The following is a 21,981-nucleotide window of genomic DNA, read 5'->3' on the forward strand; positions in this document are numbered from 1 at the left end:
CATTCTATGCCGTATGTCAGCACAAGATCCAAAGTATGAAGATGAGAATGCGTGGGACTATTCACATTTTGAACAAAGCCAATAGTGTCTAAGATAGCATTAAAGGCTGCTCTTAAGCTATCGCCTTCAATGTCAGCATGGATGTTAAAATCTCCCACTATGATGACCCTGTCAGTATTTAATACCAAATCAGAAAGGAACTCTGAAAACTCATCTAAAAATTCAGAGTAAGGACCTGGTGGACGATACAAAGTTACAAAAAGAAGAGGTTTTCTTGCCTTGAAATTTGGATCAGGGAAATTAAGGGTTAAATGTTCAAAAGAGTTGTAGGAATTAATTGTTTTGGGAGTAATCAGTAAGTCAGACTCGAAGATTGTTGCTACTCCTCCTCCTCGCCCAGAACTTCTGGGGATGTGAAAATTTAAATAGCTTGAAGGAGTTGCCTCATTTATGCTCACATAATCCTCTTGCTGCAGCCAGGTTTCTGTAAGGCAAAACAAGTCAATGTGATTATCACAAATCAAGTCATTAACTAGTAGACTTTTAGAGGAAAGCGATCTTATGTTAAACAGACCGCATTTAATTGTTTTAACTTTTTCCCCAATTGGAGTTATTTTGATTTTAATTAGATTATCATGATTTACTCCTTTGGGAATCTTTGCTAATTTATTAGATTTTGGTCGTGGGCAAGACACTGTCTGGATGGAGTAAAGAGTGGGTAACAGTAGAGAAGCTGCAGAGATGTGTGTTAAACTACAACTCTGCTTCCTGGTCTGCACCCTGGGTGGTCAGGGTTTTGGAGGACTAATAAATGTGGCCAGATTCCTAGAAAGAAGAGCTGCACCATCCAAAGTGGGATGGATGCCGTCTCTCCGAATCAGACCAGGCTTTCCCCAAAAGGATTGCCAAATATTAATGTAGCCCACGTTGTTTTCAGGGCACCACCTAGACAACCAGCGGTTGAATGACGACATGCGGCTAAACATGTCATCACTGGCTTTTTACTTACAGTAACAAAGATTAGCAACATTTGTCAGGATCCGGGACTTTGCCCACCAGAGGGCTCCGTGGATCTATTCTTGGGGAGCTTGGGTTCAGCGTTGACAGCTGTTCCCTATCAGCTGATTAGGAGCTTTCCCTATATTAGCTGTGGAGGATTTCCACTCGTAGCTGGATCGTTGTGTTTTACCTGTGCCACCATGCCTGTCTGAATCTGCAACCTGTAAGTCTGTCAACCGGTTCCAATAAATTACTGGACTTTTAATCCTCCCTCTGTGTCTGTGAATCTGCATTTGGGCTAGTAAAATCATTGCATCATGACAGAATGATCCAGCCAACAGACTAGCCCAGCAGACTCTTTCTACGCGCTCCTGGAGAGCCCGCTCTGTGCCGTCTGGAGACCCCTGAGCATGCTCTGCGCCTTCCAGAGACTCCGGATGTGGAGCCACAATCGGTGGTTCCCTCTGTTCCTGAGTTGAAGCCACAGTCGGTGGCTTCCTCTGTTCCTGAGGTGGAGCCACAATCGGTGGATTCCTCTGTTCCTGAGGTGGAGCCACAGTCGGTGGCTTCCTCTGTTCCGGATGCGGAGCCGCAGTCGGCGGCTTCCTCTGCTCTGGATGTGGAGCCGTAGTGGGCGGACCTGTTGCAGAGCAGCGGGAGCGGAGAGGGCGTCCTTCCCGGGGCTTCTTGCTGAAGCGGAGACAGAGTTTCTCCCGGTGCTTCCTGCTGAAGCGGAGGTGACGCCCTCCTCCAAGGCCCCTGCAGCTTCTGAGACTCTGCTCTGCTGCCGGTTTCATGGCCGGCCACCTGAGACTCTTCCTGGCATCCCTATAAAGTCCAGCTTTTTCCACTTAAGGCAGCTAGCAAAAGTAAAACCCATTCTTTCCAGACAGCATTTCGAAACAGTGATCCATGCATTTGTGACGACACGGCTGGATTACTGTAACTCACTTTATACAGGGGTCAGCGACTTGTATATTTCTCATCTTCAGAGGGTTCAAAATGCTGCTGCACGTCTTTTAACAGGTACACAAAAATTCGACCACATTTCCCCTGTTTTAGCTTCCTTACACTGGCTGCCAGTACATTTTAGGATTAATTTTAAAATTCTTTTATTTGTTTTTAAAATTCTTAATGGCCTTGCTCCTTCTTATCTGTCTGAGCTGTTACATTCTTATACACCCTCCCGTTCCCTCAGGTCAGCTGATCAGTTGCTTCTGAGGGTCCCAAAGACGAAATGCAAGCTCAGAGGAGACCGTGCTTTTTCTGTGGCAGCTCCTAAGCTGTGGAACGATCTGCCTCTGAGCATAAGACAGGCCTCTTCTCTTACTGCTTTTAAGTCCCTTCTTAAGACTCATCTTTTTTCCTTGGCTTTTGACACAATTTGAGACGTTTTACTTTGTTTTATTCTTTTTGTATACTAATATGTATTTTACACTCGTTTTTTTCTCTATTTTATAATTTTATTGTATTTTATGATTGTGTACAGCACTTTGGTCCTGTTCGGTGTATAAAGTGCTTCATAAATAAAGTTGGTATGGTATGGTATGGTATGGTATCCCTGGTTCGCCCTTCGCCCTCCATGGGCGAGTTGTTTTTTTTTTTTCTTTGGGGCGTCTGGAATCCGCCCTTGGGGGGGGGTATTGTCAGGATCTGTGTCTGTGAATCTGCATTTGGACTAGTAAAACCATCGCATCATGACAACATTAATACCACAGTACCATAAGTAATATTAGGTTTTATACGAACCAAGGTGCAGTAAAACTATTCCTAATAAACTAACTTTTGTTCAAAAGGTTATATCTACCATGATGCAATTGTCTCGCTAATACTAGCTATATTATATCAAGAACAATGACTTAATGGTACATTAAAATAATACTGTAAGTTGCATGTTTAATTAACATATATCTATTTCTAATTCTGCATTCCAGTACTCCATTCCTAGGCTTATTATAGCTAATTCAAACAACCTCTCAAAATCTGATCATAGCTAATTTTGATGACCTGGTTGGCAGTAAGGGGGGAGCAGTCGCAGAAGGGATTATGTGTTTAGAAAAAAAAATGGGTTGGTCAATCATTTATTACAGATTAATATATTTAATTAGAATTATAAATACATTTTGGATTACATTATGACAGCCTTAAGGAGGCCCAAAAATGGGAGTAGAACTACCAGGTATATGCCCTGTATGCCTAAAGGCCAGTCCAGCCTGCCTCAATTTATCAGTAATCTGTAGAAAAACATAAAACACTCTGTAGTCTCTGTGTTTACGTATATACAAAAGCAAACCACACTTTGCAGATAAATGTGTAAAAAATACTTAGAACTCCATCATTCCTGTATTTTACTTTCTTGTTTGTCTATAAAAGAAAAATATTGATAAAAGGCAATAAAGTCTGTGGTTGCAACTTTGGAAAATATGAAAGGTTCAAGTACCAATGCTGCAAGGCAATGTAACTGAGTTAGTAAACAACTCATTTAAATCACTATTCACATCTTTGTAAACCAGGAACCATTTTCATAGAAGGCTGAATCAGAATTCAAAGTTTTTCTTCTCTGATGAACATCACAACTAATTTTATGTGACAAGATGTTCTTCCTCATTCATCATGTCCACTGATTAAATCCTTTGTTCTGCTTTCTCTGGAAAACTGCTGTATGCAGTGTTAAGATTTGATTTATCCAGGCCATCGGGTATTGTTGGTGTTTTGATTTGAAAATCCTCTTTAACAAGGTCAGGAATCTGCTTTGTTCCCTTTTTTCAGCTTTTCTCTAAAATAGAAACATGTTTAAAATGCTCCTCTCTGAGCCAGCTCACTCTGTAATTGCATCTCGTGGGACTAAGGCTTCATTTATTGCACAGTGAAGAGACAGCATCTCAAGCAGAATTACTGAAACAATTGAAGGTAACTTCAAAAATGGACTTTTTTGTACTTTTATGATTAAAAATGCCTCTAATCAACCCCTTCACTGGGTCGTACTTTTCCTTTACGTATCACCCTTAGAAATTGTAATCCATTAAGTTTCTATGTAACAATAAAAAACCTGTTTGCATTTACAATCAGAAACGGAAAGGCTTTGATTTGTTAAACTGGCAAATTGTTGTGACTGAACAAATCCCTTCTCATACACTGAGTCGATTGCTTCTGGACCCGATTGTACAGATCAGCATTTTGATTTTCCAAGATTGCATTGACTTATATGGTTGGAGCCAACTGATAATAATGCCTTGATAAAGGCTAGTATTTGTAAAAAAGACGTTACTGTAATAGATAGTGTAAATCAGTGTACACACCCCCACCCACCACATAATACAGTACAATATAATCATATTAAGCCTGTTAGGAATGCTCCTTTTTCCTTCTTAGCACCAGTGCATTGTTTCTCTATGATCATTTACAATAGGACCATCTTTTTACTATACAAATAAAGGTGGCTAAAGTGAAGCAAACATCAGCAACATGGATTAAGATATTTATACAACAAAAATGTGAAAAAGACCATATTAAATAAAATATTAGGAAAAGTAAGAAAAAAACACTTTTCTCAATTTTTTTATCACTTCAGCATCTGCTGTGTCCATAGCCAAGGAGAAAAACTGCAGTTTGATCCAAAAATACGCCCAGATTGTTTTTATCTGATGGTCCTGATTGGTTTGCTTGAATCTGCATGTATTTAATGCAATATTTGTTGTTAATTTAGTGCAGAAATAAACTATGCAGCATGTGCAAAACAGTTGCAATAATGAAGGAGATTGTACTGCTTTAGAAATTGTCAGTAATTACACCTTTTTGTTAATTAGGCCTTTTTTAATTACATGACTTTAAAGTTTATATTTATTTTCATTCTGTAAAAATTTCTTAATTTAAAAGGAATTGACCAAGAAATGAAACTGTGCAGAATTATAAAGAGAGTAGCAGCTTTATGAGTTTTATTATTAGTTTTCTTTTTTTTCTCTCTCTCTCTCTCTCTCTCTTTCATTGCATCTGAATCACCTGGATCATACTTTAACTCAGCTGCTTCTTAAAAAAAACGGCCCCTGATTAACCATTTAGGAATCAGGGTACGCAGCAAAAAGACACAGTTAGCCGTCGGGTAGTAAGCACACAGCCACAATTAGCAGCTAAAACAGATATTTCCCTCAGGAGCAGGTAAAGACTAAACAATAGTAAAAGGAGAGTAAATGTTGGAAATTGAGCAGGTGGGCTGTGGGCACCAAACACACATCAAAATGCTTGTTTTGTGTTAATGAATGAATAAATAAACATCTACATTCTAACGAGACGTTTACAGATGGACAGGCTTAAAACTGTTAGATAGAAAACACAACCCTGAATGTAAATTGTACTTGTTTAATAGAGTACAGTACTCAACCATAATTCTGTAAATAAAGAGGACAACAAATGAATTATTTGTAGGCTTCCAAAAATTCATAGAGAGGTCATCTGCAAGCTGGAAACAGATAAGAAGGGAAACTAGGCCGAATAATGGATCTAAAACAGGATTAGATTTGAATATCAGTGCCGGTTCATTTTTGGAGTTATAGCATTAATTGCCACCTAATCGAAAGGTTCTGTTTCACTTTATTCCAAAACAATCACCACCTCCAAGGTACTAGAAGAGAAAAGGTGGGAGGCTGAGTGAGGGATTCATTTATCAACTGTTGTTCTGCAGCTGCTTTTAAAAAGACTACTTTGTATGTGAGTGTGTGTTGCTACAACAAGAGAGAGACAAAAAGGAATGGAATAGTAACTAGGATTACCAACCAGTTTCTAGCTCTGTGCATGTGAAATGCTAGTTATATGTTATTATGTAGAACTAAGCTTTAATCAAGTTTTTTAAGCCTTATATTACAAAAGAAGCATGCAAGCCACTTGTGCATAATATCTGCTCCATAACAACATAACATTAATAAAGCAAATAGTACTAATGATAATATTCAAACACAATCGGGTTGATCATGTTTAGCTGATGTAAGCATTTGGCTTAATGCTTACAAGCTTTAGAAGCTTGTCTTTGCTGACAGAATGCACTCAATGCTGAATCCGAACACTAAAGTGACAAAAATAGCCTTATGTCTGGGATGGCCTTCATAAATGATGTAAACGAACAGCTCAAGACTGGAAAAAATGTAAAATTATTTATAATGTCATCCATTTCATTCAAACAACATGAGATACGTTTTTAATAGGATTAGCTGTAAAACATTGGAAGAATTCTTAAAGAATGTATGAGGGGTTTATGAGGTGAGGTTATCTTAGTTCTAGTGAAAGGTATTTCAATATATCTTGGACAAATACATTTTAACAAGTGAGAAAGGTAATAACATGAGAGCTGCATAGACTTAAGTCCTCAAAGACATTGAGTTGAGCGAGTTTGCTGTGGAAGAACTGAATTGGCCTGAAAAGTATTGAAATCAATGAGATGTGACATATTTGGAATCATTTACGGTAGAAAATCAGGTTCTGCCGTCATAAATTAATATCTGAAATGAAAATGTTGCAATAAAAATACACCTTATTCCCGTAGAAAGCCTTGCGGTAATAGTAATAAAATTTACAATGAAAGGACAAATATCTTTCAGGTTGTGTGGAGGTTTGAAGAGGACCCAAATGCAGAGACAGAAGCTGAGGTGGTTTCTTGCAGATTTAATATCCAAAAGTTGGCAACAGAAGCAAAAATCCAAAAACGAATAAAGGAATAAAGGAAAACCATAATCTAGGAGACATCAGGGAAAATACACATGAAGAGCCAAGAAACAATGAGGAGCCAGCCAACAGTAACTGAAGAGGAGGAGTATAAATGAGAGACTGATCAAAGACCAGGCTAGTCAGCAGATTGGGAGCAGGTGTGGACAGAGAGATCTAGAAGGGAGCTAGGAGGATGACACAAGAGGAGTAACAGAGGGCAAACAAGAAATACATAAAAATTCACATACAACCAAAAACAGCTAGAATAACACAAAAGGAAAATAAAACCAATGAAAACTCGAAAAGAAAACCAGAGACAAAACAGAACCAAAACTATGACAATATCATAATAACTCCTGTGGAATAAGCTCTTAATATCCACCTCATTTTGGGAAGTTCTCACCTATTTTACATACCCAAATGGAAAAGCAAATAACTTAGGAACTGTAAGCCCAAATTACATGTGTGATACATAATTTGAACGTTAACACCTTCTAGTTTCTGAATATACACATGAAAATTGGGTGAGTAAAACACCCAAGTCTTTTTGTACAGCAGTAATAAAGACATGCTTGCTTGTTGTGGCTGCTTTGTCATGGTATATTTTGACATGCTAGTATATGTGTATTAATTGTGCTTTGGCACTCGCTGTCCATAAAATGAACTTGGTAGTTGAATTATGGAGAATCTAAGCTTTCCAACAATACCATATTGGTAAACATTTTAACATTGTAATTTTTATGCATTCTGAGATATTATTTGTAAACGCTTTAAAACGAGAGGATAAAATGGGATGTCCGACAAGTTCTTACATACAAGAAAGCAGACACGGAAATTCTCCTGGCAAAAAGGTGTTGTCATGATTTTACTAAGGTTCAGACCCAAATGCAGAAGACCAAAACAGGGAGAGCAGGGAAAATGTTTAACAGGTTTATTGAAGAGATAATACAGGGAGAAGTGTTGCTCTGAACACTGGTCAACCGGAACTGAAAAGTGAGGGGAAGACACAGGGGTTAGTTCAGGCTCAGTGGGAAATTTGACTCGTGAACTTGGAGAAGAGGATTTGATTGGTGACTCTGTATGCTGTGGTTCCAGTGTTTGTCTGATTTAATGGAGGGCAGAACATGGTTTACCCAGAATGTGGTGTTAGATGTGGTGTTAGATTAAGAGTTAGATGACGTGAATGTTTACAAAGCAGAACTTTATTTCATTGTTTAATGAATTACAGCAAAACTGTATGACCTGACATCCAATGTGTCACTATGGCAGTAAATATTGCTGAGAGACTAGAGACAGACTCTACTGTCATTAATCTCTGTTGTTAGAACTTAAATATCACCCAGCAGTAAATTTCCATTTATTTGACAGAAATCACAGAAATATAAAACGAGTGTTTCATTCGTCTCTCACCACTTTATTTTTACCACGTCTTTCTCCTTACTCTGTGCCTTATTGTTGTTCTCCCAGGGTAATTGATATGATATGAGCTCTGGCAAGTGTAATCTTCTTTTAATTAAGATGTGCTGAAAACATCACTTTCACTCACTTAAGACTTTCTTGCTTTCATTTTTCTTGCCCTTTCTTATCTTTTTCCTCATTATCAACATGGTTCTTTCTCTTTTTCTCTGCTAACTTTGGCTCTATTGTTCTCATTATCTCCCCTCTTTCATTTATTCTTTACAATTCAACCTTCATCTATAATCTACACTGATTCACTCTTGCTTTCTTTTTTTGTGTCTTTTTTCTCCAATTCCTTTTTTTCCTGTACGTTGTCTGTCTGTTATCTCATGCTGCAGTCTCAGCACCACGAAGACGAAAAGAGAGCACTCAGCCGGGAAATCATTGTTCTCAACAACCACCTCATGGAGGCAAAGATCACCATCAACAAACTCAGAGAGGACAATGTGAGTGTTTTCAGAAAGCGATTTACACAGCTATGAAGTTTCTGAATGATCGAACTTGCTAAAGTATGCATAAATGCTGTTTTTTCCTGCTGTGCAACAAATTAAAAAGTGGCTTACAGCCTTTACGGTGGAAAAGATCTCTAGCTCTGGGACCGCTGATTTCATTGCTTGGTCAGTGATTTTGCCTAGTTAGCCCCAGAAACAGTATTTGGATTTGGAAACTGAAATGACAACTCTCCAAAAAGCTGCTTCCTCCCGCCACTTTGCCCCCCCCTGCTATTGATACACTCTTGCTTTAAGTCATACCCTCTGTATTTCTGCAACATTCTTGATATTTGTGCTTCAAGGTGCAACAGCAGATAGAGGAATTAACTCTAAGCCACTGGGTGTTTTATAGTGATTATACAGAAATCAATGGGCTTCCTTAGGGTTGGGAGAAGTAGGCGCCGTGGCTGCATGATTCTGAGCTCAAGGGCACATGGCAATCTAGTGCCTCTCTTTCTTTGAAGTGATTTCCCTGGCTATCTGCGGAGAGACTCTAAGTTAGGTTGGGTCTTTTTTTTCTCTTCCTCTCTCTTCTCTATGGCCCTTATTAGCACTTCTGAGGTACATAGCACTTTGCCAATTCCCCTCAATCCATCTGAGCCAGCAGTTAGGCAGACATTTCCTCTAGAGAGCAAGTTCAGAGTGTTCTCTACTGAACACAGAGAGGGAGATGTTTAACGCTGGGGGAAAAATATGTTTTCCTTCTTTACAGAATGCTTCTTTGTTTAGTTACTTTGTCCAACTTCAGTGTTACAGATCATCCAGATTGTTTAAATATTATGGTAAATGGTAAATGGCCTGTACTTATATAGCGTTTTTTTTTTCAAGTCAGGAGACTTGACCAAAGTGCTTTACACTACATTCAGTCATTCACCCATTCACGCACACACTCACACACTGATGGTGGCAAGCTACATTGTAGCCTGGGGCTTGAACCGTCAATCCTTTGATTTCAGGGCAAACTCCTACATCCGATGCCACTATCCCCCTATTAGACCAGTATAAACAGATAAATATCTATTTTGGTGATCAAATGTGAAACGATGGAAGTAAGAGCGACTCCCCCGTGACGTCCCATCCCCGTTACAGAGATTACTAAAGCATCCAACTCCCCGTTTTCTTCCTCTTTGCCCAGTGACCCCCGGGTATGATAGGTGAGACATGCCAGCCTTCAGCTGAAGCCACGCTTTGTGGCAACCTTTCCATTGGTGAAGTCTTTTTGCTGCTTTTTTCCCTACGATTCAGAGAAAACTGAACGTAGTGTCCCTTCATTGTGATCCACTCTGCTCTGAAGTAGATGAGAAAAACGATCCAGTTTTCTTGCCTGATCGACCCCTTCTTCGCTGCCCATGGAACCGTTACCCGTTTTATTGATATGTGATCAAAGCTAAGAGTTGAGTTCCAACTCAATCCCAGCTACTTCAATTCTGTAACAGTCTATAGTTTTTGCCCTGCTATTGAGAGATATGATCAACATTTGACTTGTTTTTTTTTTTGTTTTGTTTTATAATAGGAAACATTAAATTATAACAAAAAAGAGAAAACAATACTATTTGATGGGACAGATTCTTTTATATCTTTACACTAAATTTATTAGAAATAATAAAAAACATTTATTTAAATATGGCTAAGAACTTGCATATAAATGACTGATATTCTTGAACGCAAACCAGGTTATCCTGAGGAAAAATAAACCTCACAAGTAAGATCCTCAAAGTCTCAGCTGCAAAGGTAAACAATAATTCCAACATTCATCTTTTAAAAAATTACTTCATTATTGAAACTTTAGCCATTTCAACTGGTTAATGAAAGGAAACCAATATAGTAGCTTTAAAATTTAAGTCACTAAACTCAGTCATTAAAAACTAAACTCAAGGGATTACGAAAAGATTTTTTATATTTTCTATGTTTAATGTTTATTGAAAAAACAACCATGCAGCATTGAAGTTTTCTAAAAGTTGTAAAAGATAAATCCAGCCTTATATTGATTATGCAATAAGAATGTACAAAAACAAAGTTGTTTCAGAATATTATTTGTTTAAAACAAACGGACAAAGAACGGTTCAATTATCAGAGATGCTCTGTGACACAGAGAGGCAGGAGGGTTCGCTGGTGCAAAAACTGACCTTTTTAAACAGACAAATTAACTGCACAAGGAGAGAGAAAAGCTACCAAAGCAAATATATGAAAAAAGCCAGAGGAAAATGGATAGAGGGGCATGAAACCTTTATTATCCTATGTGAAATATTAATTCAAATCTTTTTATTAAATCACGTTTTAATGCGGGGGAGCACAGAATAAGTAGTTTTCCTCTTTTTCTCCCTTCTGGAGGGTGCAGATAACTAAATGTGCGGCTTTAAAACAGCTCAAACTAAATTAGCACAGCCTGCACTGCATAGATAGGGGATATTTTAAAAATGAAACTTTGGTTATCGTTTTAACATCCTGCCAGCCTCGTATGTCAAACTAGGAAAAGATATGACAGAATAACCATAACTCTTCTAGTTTGAGCTGAATCATGTGGGTGTTTGTCTGATAGACAATAAGACCCTCCTATTAATTATACTCCTGTTGAGAGCTTTATATTAACTCCTCTGTGACATGAATACTATGAATTAGGGAACACGTTGCTTTTAGGTTCTTAGGGTGTAAATAATTAAATACTATTGGTTTGGGTCTTTTATTATAAGTTTAAATGGGTTGGCTTTGTAAAATGGAACTACTTGTTTTTTTAAATCATACAGTTAAAGATCTGGGCAATACAGGTAGCCTAGCGTTGACTTGCTTTAGCAATTCCCAGACATATTTAGATGTTTTTTTGGATAAATATTGTAAAGGAAGAAAATATTCTAACATAGTTAACTTTGGAAAAAGGTTGGCTTTTGATTCTTCCCTTCCCCAGGTCCACTCGGCGAGCTGCGTGTGGTCACTATGAAAATCAGCAAGGCATGTTGACATCACAGAATTACAGAGTTTAATCCAATATAAGACAATGCATACACTTAGAAATAAGACAATGCACAAGCCTACACCAGAAACTGCAGAACAACAGAGACATACATTCCATTACCTGACATAGGAGGAAAGAAAGCAAAGACGTACAAGACATCTTTGGAGAGTTTGCAAGAGCAAAATCTGATCTGTAACTTCTATTTAGAAAGCTTTATCCTCTCGTATCTAATCCATTCAAAAAGGGCTGGCCCTCGGTCCTCCAACCAGAGCCATCTCTGACACTGAGCTTCACCTAATTTACTGCAAACATCTGGGGTCATTTGCTTCTTTGTTTTAACAAGAAAAGGCGGAAAGCTTGTCCTGGCATCTAGCATTCCTAAAGTCATAAAACACAAGATAAGCTCTCACAGACAGCTTGTGGAATGCGGGGGGCCTCACTTTTGACCTTCTGTAAACCAAGCAGAAATCTCTCCTGCAGGCTTAACTGTTATTCACCCCCCAGGAGATACTCATTCTATGGGCTGGTGGTCTAAATACTTATCCATTAGTAGTTTTAAATCATTAACACAGCCTTGTTCAAAATTAAGAAATATGTTCAAGTGAGAGTGTTTACACATGCCATAAGATTAACTGTATTAAAGTCTAAAAAATAATCATTTTTCTTTAACAGTCCCCGTTTTGAGGTCTGAGACATACAGACCTCACAAATAAAATGATTAAGCCCTCTAATAGAGGAACCAAAAAACTATTTAGTATACTAAAAAACTAAAACATTAGCCCAATTTTTATAACAGTCCCCTTTTTAAACAGCACCTCCTAGGTCCACTGCCAGGTCATGTGTCTAAAGCTAAACTCCATAATCTAAACTTATCAAATGTATCTTGCGCTGTCCAACAATTTAATACTCACCTGATGAACCACAAAATTTTAACCAGTAAAAACTAACTAAAAATACATTTCACTTATCAAACCTGAAAAATTATAAAACTCAGTCATGTCAATAGAAGAAAACACACAATAGAAATATCAGCCCAAGTATAAAATTAGAAAACCAGAGTAAGATATCTCGAAATTACTAAAAAATGCTCAGCAGACTTAAAAGACAATACTCGCCACAAAAATTACAATTTGTCAATACAAAACAATAACAACATAAAAAAAATACATCATAAACACATACAAATTACAAAAGACCCTTTTTTTTTTTTTTTCACAATTCAACAATAAGAAGTTAGAGTTCGTCTCTATGCTCCTTCGATAGTCTTTCAAAAATGAATATGAATTCTTCGTCAGGAAACGATCCAAAAATACGCGCAAAAAGAAACGAATGTTCTTGAAGAGTTCGCAAAAACGAAAACACGCAATAAAAAGAAGATAAGTTAATGATGATCTTGTAGCTGGATCCTTCACGTGTTCCTCCTCGGTTGTAAACCTCAGGTTTTCCACCTGAGTGTCCGTTGCTCACTGAAAATTGGAGTATTATGCCAATTTAACAGTGAGTTTAAGGAGAGGGTGCAATCTCCTTTTCTCAATGGAAGGACACCGGAACAGGATTATTGTGCCTGTCTGGGCCTTTTAAGCCTTGTAATTCAGGAAAATGAAGTGGTTTTGGCAGACTTCTGCCCGGAAATGCAGATCCTCCTCCGCGCTGTGATGGCCCTCAGACACTCCTCGACCGCAGGTTGAGACTGCAGATTCTCCTGTATGCCCTGCAGCGTGCGTTGTGGCTCCTCAGCTGATGTGCACTGACTCCAATGGAACCACGTGTCTCCTTCTCTCTTGTAGACGGACAGCATGAGATGTACTCTCCACGACTCGGTATGGTCTGGCGAAGCGAGGTTCAGACCATTTTCTTTTGATGACCATCAGGCGCACCCAGTCGATTTCCCGAACTGATCCCGAGCCTGGACGTTCCTCTGTTGTCTGATATTTTGTAAATTCCGCTGCCAGGACCTGTAACTCATTGAAGAAATCTTTATGAGATAAATGTGCAAGCTTACCTTTCCATCCTGGAATGCGGGTAGCAGGTCCTGGAAACATCCGTCCTGTCTGGAGCTCATATGGGGAGAACCCTGTTGATTGGTTAATGATTGATCCTACACTTTATGACAGCTTCACTGTCTTCCTTTTGTATTATAAATCTGCTACTTTGGAGCTGTATTTTAACCATCCTTTGACCCTCTTTTTATATAGGGCCTACATGAGAAATGAAAGTTTCCTATCATGTTAAACCCAAAACTTAACTGTATTTTAGAAGCAGTTCCATAACTGTTAATTTGTAAATCTCCAATTTAGACCAATTTAATTTCAATCATCATCTTTTCTATTTTTTTAAACTTTAAAAATGATCAGCCTGCTTTACATGAGTATAGTTAACCTTGTCACTAAATATCAAAAATGACCTACTTTATTCCAATCATAGTTTTAAATCCCAAAAATTTCAACCTTTTTACCTTTGATCCATTTATTCTTTTGAAAACCTATTTATAAAATATTTAATTGAATAATGTATTACCCTTTTTATATTGTTTATCAATTATCAATGCCTTTTCAGTTTTGGAGAGAGATTCAATACAGCTAAATTTATTAAATGATGTAAATCTTTAGTTTAGACCTTCCTGGATGTCTTAGTTAAACAACTTATTTTAAAACATATGAATAGAGATACAACAATCCAATGATCACCTTCCTTAGTTTAAGAACACTATTTTATGTAAATTATTTGATAGGCAATATTTTGTTTAGTATATTCAATTTATACCTTTTACTTATTTCATATCCAAATAGTTAGCTCATCTTTAATGCTGGTAATACACCGTAAAACATTTAATGTATTTTGATTTAACTTCAATAACCTCTTTTTCCGAAAAGTAAATGCAGAGAACTAAAAATTTGCCCATCAGATCAATTCCATTCATGTCCCCCTGTTTCTATAACAGAACAAATGTTCTGTCATAGAATACAATAAAAATCCTACACAACTCATTGAGATGAAATCCGCCATCACCACTAACTTTAACCTCATGTAACACAGTTGGATGCAATTCAAACATGGTGTCCCAGATGCTGTTACAATCTGCACACCTCAATCAAAGAATTCTAATGTTTGATTAAATTTATGAAATCAACACAGAACTTGGTGTCATTTGCTCAGTAAGCTCAATAGACACCCATCAATCCACTTTAACACCTTAATTTTAAATTCCATTTAAATTTTAAATTTAGTTTTACTGAATGATAGCCTCTGTACTATGTAAATAAAATTTAGATCATCTTCCTTAGTAGATGAAGCGTAACACACAATGCAATTCAGCTATAGTTAAGAAAAAAATATGTAATTGCAATAATTAGTCCCTGCCCATTCTTTTCAGGCAGGAAGGGAAAAAGACACATTTAGCATTTTGTGAGACAAACAGAGTGAATCATGGAGGAATGCAGTGTCGTAACAGTTGGTGCACACCAACCCCCAACTGCATCGTAAAACCTCTGACCCCAGGAGATGGGGTTGTCCTCAACACCTAGAATTACACTGCAGGGCTTCAGGACGTGAAGAAAACAGGGCGCCTCAGTGCTATACTAAAATAAGAAGAGAACAATGGCATCACACACTACAAAAATTTAAAGAAAAGAACTTATTCACCACTACCAAGTTGTGTTGGCACCCATTTCGTCTCCAACCTGCAGACTGAAGGGAACCCCAGGAGTGGGCTTTGGCGCCCAGGTCACATGATCAGAGGTGAGAATCCAGGATCAAACATGAGAACACACAACAGGACCACCGCTGAGCGACTTGCCATGCCCCAATTCTTTATCTGCTGAATCAGAAGGTGTCCAGAATAGCAGTCATTCCAGCAGTGCAGAAACATCTGGATACAGTCCCGCTTTGATGAACTTTGGTCAGCCTTTCGTGGTCGACAGAGCAGGACATAGAAACCAGCAGACCAGTCATATACTGAAACCCCCGTCCGGGTTTGTCTATGATCTTTGTGGTCCCGACTCACTGCTGATTTCCAGCCATAGAAGACTCCCACAGATAACGCCTGAGTCCCTTTTGTTTTCAGCCAGGCATGAAAAGCAACAGTCAAAGGAGACATCTGTTGCCAGGTACAGCAGGAGAACAGTTCGCTTTCACTGACCTTCGTAATCGCTCAACAGCGTTCGGCTTTCATACAACAGTCCAGCAGAAGATGGGCCTAGTTCAGCATCATCATGTCTTTGTTCAGCAACAACAGCGGCCTGATGCGGTAATCAAGAAGATCCCTTCAAATACATCTTCCCATGACCTCTGAGCTTAAAAGACCCTTCCCCCAAGATTGCCATCAAGTCAGAAGGAAGGAGAACTGCCAGAGAAAAAATAATACAAAGTAATTAAAAAGCAAAACTTATATTTGCCACATTTTGTTACTTTCACTATTATAAATAAAATTTATCTTGTGATGCATCCTCCCGTGTGGCTCTAGATTTGTTGTTGTTATAGCACAAACGGCCAACTGCCCCAAATCCTGAACTGCAAAAAATAAACATAGAATTGTGTTAAAATAGTCCACGATCGGATGTGCCAGAATTAAGAAAATAATGACACTTACTGTTCAACATCAATAAACGTCAATACCTCGATGACATTCACTCTGCTTGTGCCAAATATCAACTACAAATTCTAAAATCACAACCTCACAAACTCATTAAAGAATTAGAATAAACTATAAAATGTCCTAGTACTGATACCAATAAAAGTTGTGATTGAATTGCACTTTGTCAAATAGTTATGAATTTCATATTGTTCTACTAAATACCAAACATCCTTATCATTGTCCCACGCTTCAAGACAAAGTCCTATTTCAAAATTTCAGAAATCCTTTACATTTTATCTGAATTTCATAGCAGTTTTAACCAAAATTTTCCTCAAAATTAACAATTTACACCCAACTGTATATAATCAAAGTCAGCAGTGATGCAGAAATCTATCAACAATTTAAATGTAAATAGACATGGCATAGATGTTATTTGAAACCGTTCAATTTGAGATGATCAAATCTAATTTAGTAGAAGCTTCTATATCACATACACCATATTGTAGTAAAGCAGGAAGGCCATATGACTCTACATTAAAGAAATCCATAATTCACTATTGTTGAATCGAAAAAATCAAAATTATTGATTAACTAATTTACCATTAACCATATCCAAAAATTTACCAGGAATTAGGGTCTACTTCTGCTTCTCCCCCTGTTGATATAATAAAATTCTCATTTTGAAAACAATTTGGAATCTATGTCACTTTTATATAATAATTTGCTGAAAAACCAAAATATCATAAGATGTTCCACCATTTCTCCAAATCTTCCATCTAGTATTCAAACTAGACTGAGATTATGTAAATTTCAAAGTTCCATCTGTAATGTCTTATCTTTATAACATCCCCCTGTGTTTTCTTATTTCCAAAAGAAAAACAATTTAGAGGTGGAAAAACAAAAATGGAAGAACTTACCCCCATTATGCTAAAATTTCAACATGTCCAATCAGTTACCCGTAAAAAATATAGACCAAGTTTATTTAGTTAGAATTTAGGTTAGTCTGTTAGTGTTGTTAGTCAAAGTGGATAACACAATTTCCTAATAACTACATCTATCTGCTTTAAGCCAAGGCTGAATTCTCGTTTCATATTAATTTCACTGCACAAGCAGATGATTCAGCTTCAACCAGATTGTGACACCAAAATATGAAATCGTCATTACCTTAAAATTATCCCTTAAAGCAGTAATAAAAACATATTTATGAAACAAAACCTTCAGTGTACCTAAATAGTTTAAAATAAGAAAAATATCACACAGCTACACACTAAACTGAGGTCATATTTACACAGAGCATCCTAAAACCCATCAAAGGCCATCAGCCTACACGTTCACTCTCATTCACACTCAAGCAGACTCATCAACACATTGTAAGAAAGATGCAGGATGTTACCCCAGATTTCAAACCAAAATTCGTCCTGTGAAAGTCTTAAACACAATTATTATAACACCATGGTTGAAAAAAAAAAAAAAATCATCCAATAGGTCCAATATTGTTCAGTTTTGAGTGAACCTTTTGTAAAAACTCCATATTATACACACAACTGTATTTCATGATAGCCCATTGTTATTAAATGGCTACCTAGACCCCTGTAGGAAAACCCAAAAACCATTCATGCGGTCATGTAATATGCGAAATGGGCTGCACACGAAGATCGTCCTACAAGAAACAAAGTCATTCATTAGTGTTTCAACATGTCCCACATTAACAGTGTAGAAAACACTGTTAAGCAGAAAAACATCCATATGTTCTCCTGTTCCAATCAGTGAGGGTGTTCCCTCCTGTGTCAGGAAACCTAGAAATTTAAGTGATTGTCAATGTTACAGTATTATAATAAACAATTGGATCATTCCAGTGCTCAAGCCTGGAACTGATGCAACACATTTCACCCGCTGAGAAAGTAAAAACATCTGTAAATCTGTTATTTTGTACTTTTCATTTCAACACAAAACACAGTCCTAAAGCAATTCACATCAAAATCCAAGAACCCTGAAAGCGTGAGCTGGAAATAGCACAGAACTGAAGCACTCCCAAAATGCAAATAAGGGGGGTCAATCAGTCCCCCTGCTGTGAAACAAAACTTGCATCCAAAACGGAGACACCGCTGTCCCACAGAAGCACATTTTAACAGAAAGTTAGTAATACAACATCCAGCAAAAATATTTAACAATATTTCAGAACACAATCTTGAAACACAAATCACTTCCGCACAATCTCAGCACAATTCAGACACAGACAGACGAATAGACAGCAGCGCGTGGTGGGACATAGGCTACAGTATAACGGGGGAAGACAGACACACAGCCACAAACACAAAGAAACATACAAAACACAGAAACATAGACAACGTTGTAGTTCAGTCAAGAAAAGACAGAAAAAAAGAAAAGAAAACGTCAGGAGCCGGCTAAAGGAATGTATGACGCATCTTTTAATTGTCCAATTTCAATTTTACAAATCCCTTTTATTCTCATTTCAACTTCTCAGTCCTACACTTCAGAGCTGGGTCAAGCTCGAGGCGAAAATAAGCCTCAATTTAGTTTATTCGATCACTCAATCCGCCCAGTGACAAAAGGTTTTTTTTTCTTTTCTTTTTCAGCTGGGGAGAGCGATTGAACCCGTATTAAATCAAATAATTTATTTTAGTCCTTTATTTTCCACGAGTGATACAACTCGGTCCAATTAACCCGCTATTAGTCCTTTTCCATGAGTGATACAACTCGATCCAATTAACCCAAATAATTATAAGTCCACTGGAGATGAGTCGAAATCTCCGGCTGATACAAGCCAAAACTAACCAATACACAAATTTCCAAAATACTTTTTTTAGAGGCCCAGGCATTGCTCCTCAGGGTAAAAAGAATAAATTAATCTTTATTAATTAATCAATTAATTAATTAATCAATCAATAAAACCTTCTTTTAAAAAACCCAGCTTAAGTCAGAGTTAACGTAAAGGCTCTGTTTGAACTAGCCACAGTTCCCTGTAATGTGTATTTATTCAAATCCTTAAACAACCGACTCTGTTAGGAGGGATTTTATCTACCTCTGCAGCTTCTGAATTCTGTGAGGCCGCACACAGCAAATCAGCCCAGGTCCGACGACACACGGCGCTTCAGACAACTAAAAAATAATCAAATACTGTCTTACCACACCGAAGCGTCGGGCCGAAACGGATCAATCAGGACCAGACAGCCGCCCGCCGAGACTCCAAAACCGGCACGAGCCCCCAATTGTAAAGGAAGAAAATATTCTAACATAGTTAACTTTGGAAAAAGGTTGGCTTCTGATTCTTCCCTTCCCCAGGTCCACTCGGCGAGCTGCGTGTGGTCACTATGAAAATCAGCAAGGCATGTTGACATCACAGAATTACAGAGTTTAATCCAATATAAGACAATGCATACACTTAGAAATAAGACAATGCACAAGCCTACATCAGAAACTGCAGAACAACAGAGACATACATTCCATTACCTGACATAGGAGGAAAGAAAGCAAAGACGTACAAGACATCTTTGGAGAGTTTGCAAGAGCAAAATCTGATCTGTAACTTCTATTTAGAAAGCTTTATCCTCTTGTATCTAATCCATTCAAAAAGGGCTGGCCCTCGGTTCTCCAACCAGAGCCATCTCTGACACTGAGCTTCACCTAATTTACTGCAAACATCTGGGGTCATTTGCTTCTTTGTTTTAACAAGAAAAGGCGGAAAGCTTGTCCTGGCATCTAGCATTCCTAAAGTCATAAAACACAAGATAAGCTCTCACAGACAGCTTGTGGAATGCGGGGGGCCTCACTTTTGACCTTCTGTAAACCAAGCAGAAATCTCTCCTGCAGGCTTAACTGTTATTCACCCCCCAGGAGATACTCATTCTATGGGCTGGTGGTCTAAATACTTATCCATTAGTAGTTTTAAATCATTAACACAGCCTTGTTCAAAATTAAGAAATATGTTCAAGTGAGAGTGTTTACACATGCCATAAGATTAACTGTATTAAAGTCTAAAAAATAATCATTTTTCTTTAACAGTCCCCGTTTTGAGGTCTGAGACATACAGACCTCACAAATAAAATGATTAAGCCTTCTAATAGAGGAACCAAAAAACTATTTAGTATACTAAAAAACTAAAACATTAGCCCAATTTTTATAACAGTCCCCTTTTTAAACAGCACCTCCTAGGTCCACTGCCAGGTCATGTGTCTAAAGCTAAACTCCATAATCTAAACTTATCAAATGTATCTTGCGCTGTCCAACAATTTAATACTCACCTGATGAACCACAAAATTTTAACCAGTAAAAACTAACTAAAAATACATTTCACTTATCAAACCTGAAAAATTATAAAACTCAGTTATGTCAATAGAAGAAAACACACAATAAAAATATCAGCCCAAGTATAAAATTAGAAAACCAGAGTAAGATATCTCGAAATTACTAAAAAAATGCTCAGCAGACTTAAAAAACAATACTCGCCACAAAAATTACAATTTGTCAATACAAAACAATAACAACATAAAAAAAATACATCATAAACACATAAAAATTACAAAATAACATAAACACATAAAAATTACAATAGTTTTTTTTTTTTTTTTTTTTTTTCACAATTCAATAATAAGAAGTTAGAGTTCGTCTCTATGCTCCTTCGATAGTCTTTCAAAAATGAATATGAATTCTTCGTCAGGAAACGATCCAAAAATACGCGCAAAAAGAAACGAATGTTCTTGAAGAGTTCGCAAAAACGAAAACACGCAATAAAAAGAAGATAAGTTAATGATGATCTTGTAGCTGGATCCTTCACGTGTTCCTCCTCGGTTGTAAACCTCAGGTTTTCACCTGAGTGTCCGTTGCTCACTGAAAATTGGGAGTATTATGCCAATTTAACAGTGAGTTTAAGGAGAGGGTGCAATCTCCTTTTCTCAATGGAAGGACACCGGAACAGGATTATTGTGCCTGTCCGGGCCTTTTAAGCCTTGTAATTCAGGAAAATGAAGTGGTTTTGGCAGACTTCTGCCCGGAAATGCAAATCCTCCTCCGCGCTGTGATGGCCCTCAGACACTCCTCGACCGCAGGTTGAGACTGTAGATTCTCCTGTATGCCCTGCAGCGTGCGTTGTGGCTCCTCAGCTGATGTGCACTGACTCCAATGGAACCACGTGTCTCCTTCTCTCTTGTAGACGGACAGCATGAGATGTACTCTCCACGACTCGGTATGGTCTGGCGAAGCGAGGTTCAGACCATTTTCTTTTGATGACCATCAGGCGCACCCAGTCGATTTCCCGAACTGATCCCGAGCCTGGACGTTCCTCTGTTGTCTGATATTTTGTAAATTCCGCTGCCAGGACCTGTAACTCATTGAAGAAATCTTTATGAGATAAATGTGCAAGCTTACCTTTCCATCCTGGAATGCGGGTAGCAGGTCCTGGAAACATCCGTCCTGTCTGGAGCTCATATGGGGAGAACCCTGTTGATTGGTTAATGATTGATCCTACACTTTATGACAGCTTCACTGTCTTCCTTTTGTATTATAAATCTGCTACTTTGGAGCTGTATTTTAACCATCCTTTGACCCTCTTTTTATATAGGGCCTACATGAGAAATGAAAGTTTCCTATCATGTTAAACCCAAAACTTAACTGTATTTTAGAAGCAGTTCCATAACTGTTAATTTGTAAATCTCCAATTTAGACCAATTTAATTTCAATCATCATCTTTTCTATTTTTTTAAACTTTAAAAATGATCAGCCTGCTTTACATGAGTATAGTTAACCTTGTCACTAAATATCAAAAATGACCTACTTTATTCCAATCATAGTTTTAAATC

General features: G+C 37.8%; 1 protein-coding gene across 1 annotated transcript in view; it reads left to right on the plus strand.

Annotated features, from left to right (window-relative positions):
• The window catches only part of LOC119777148, a gene marked incomplete at its 3' end in the record, with an annotated part of 96,251 nt that overhangs the window by 66,416 nt on the left and 7,854 nt on the right, over nt 1-21,981 (plus strand). The window contains exon 5 of the mRNA XM_038275941.1: nt 8,490-8,597. Within this exon, the coding sequence (XP_038131869.1) occupies nt 8,490-8,597 (108 nt within the window). The remainder of the gene's footprint in view (nt 1-8,489; nt 8,598-21,981) is intronic.

This window comes from Cyprinodon tularosa, unplaced genomic scaffold, assembly GCF_016077235.1.
Source record: "Cyprinodon tularosa strain WSP-4 unplaced genomic scaffold, ASM1607723v1 ctg981, whole genome shotgun sequence".
Classification (NCBI taxonomy): domain Eukaryota; kingdom Metazoa; phylum Chordata; class Actinopteri; order Cyprinodontiformes; family Cyprinodontidae; genus Cyprinodon; species Cyprinodon tularosa.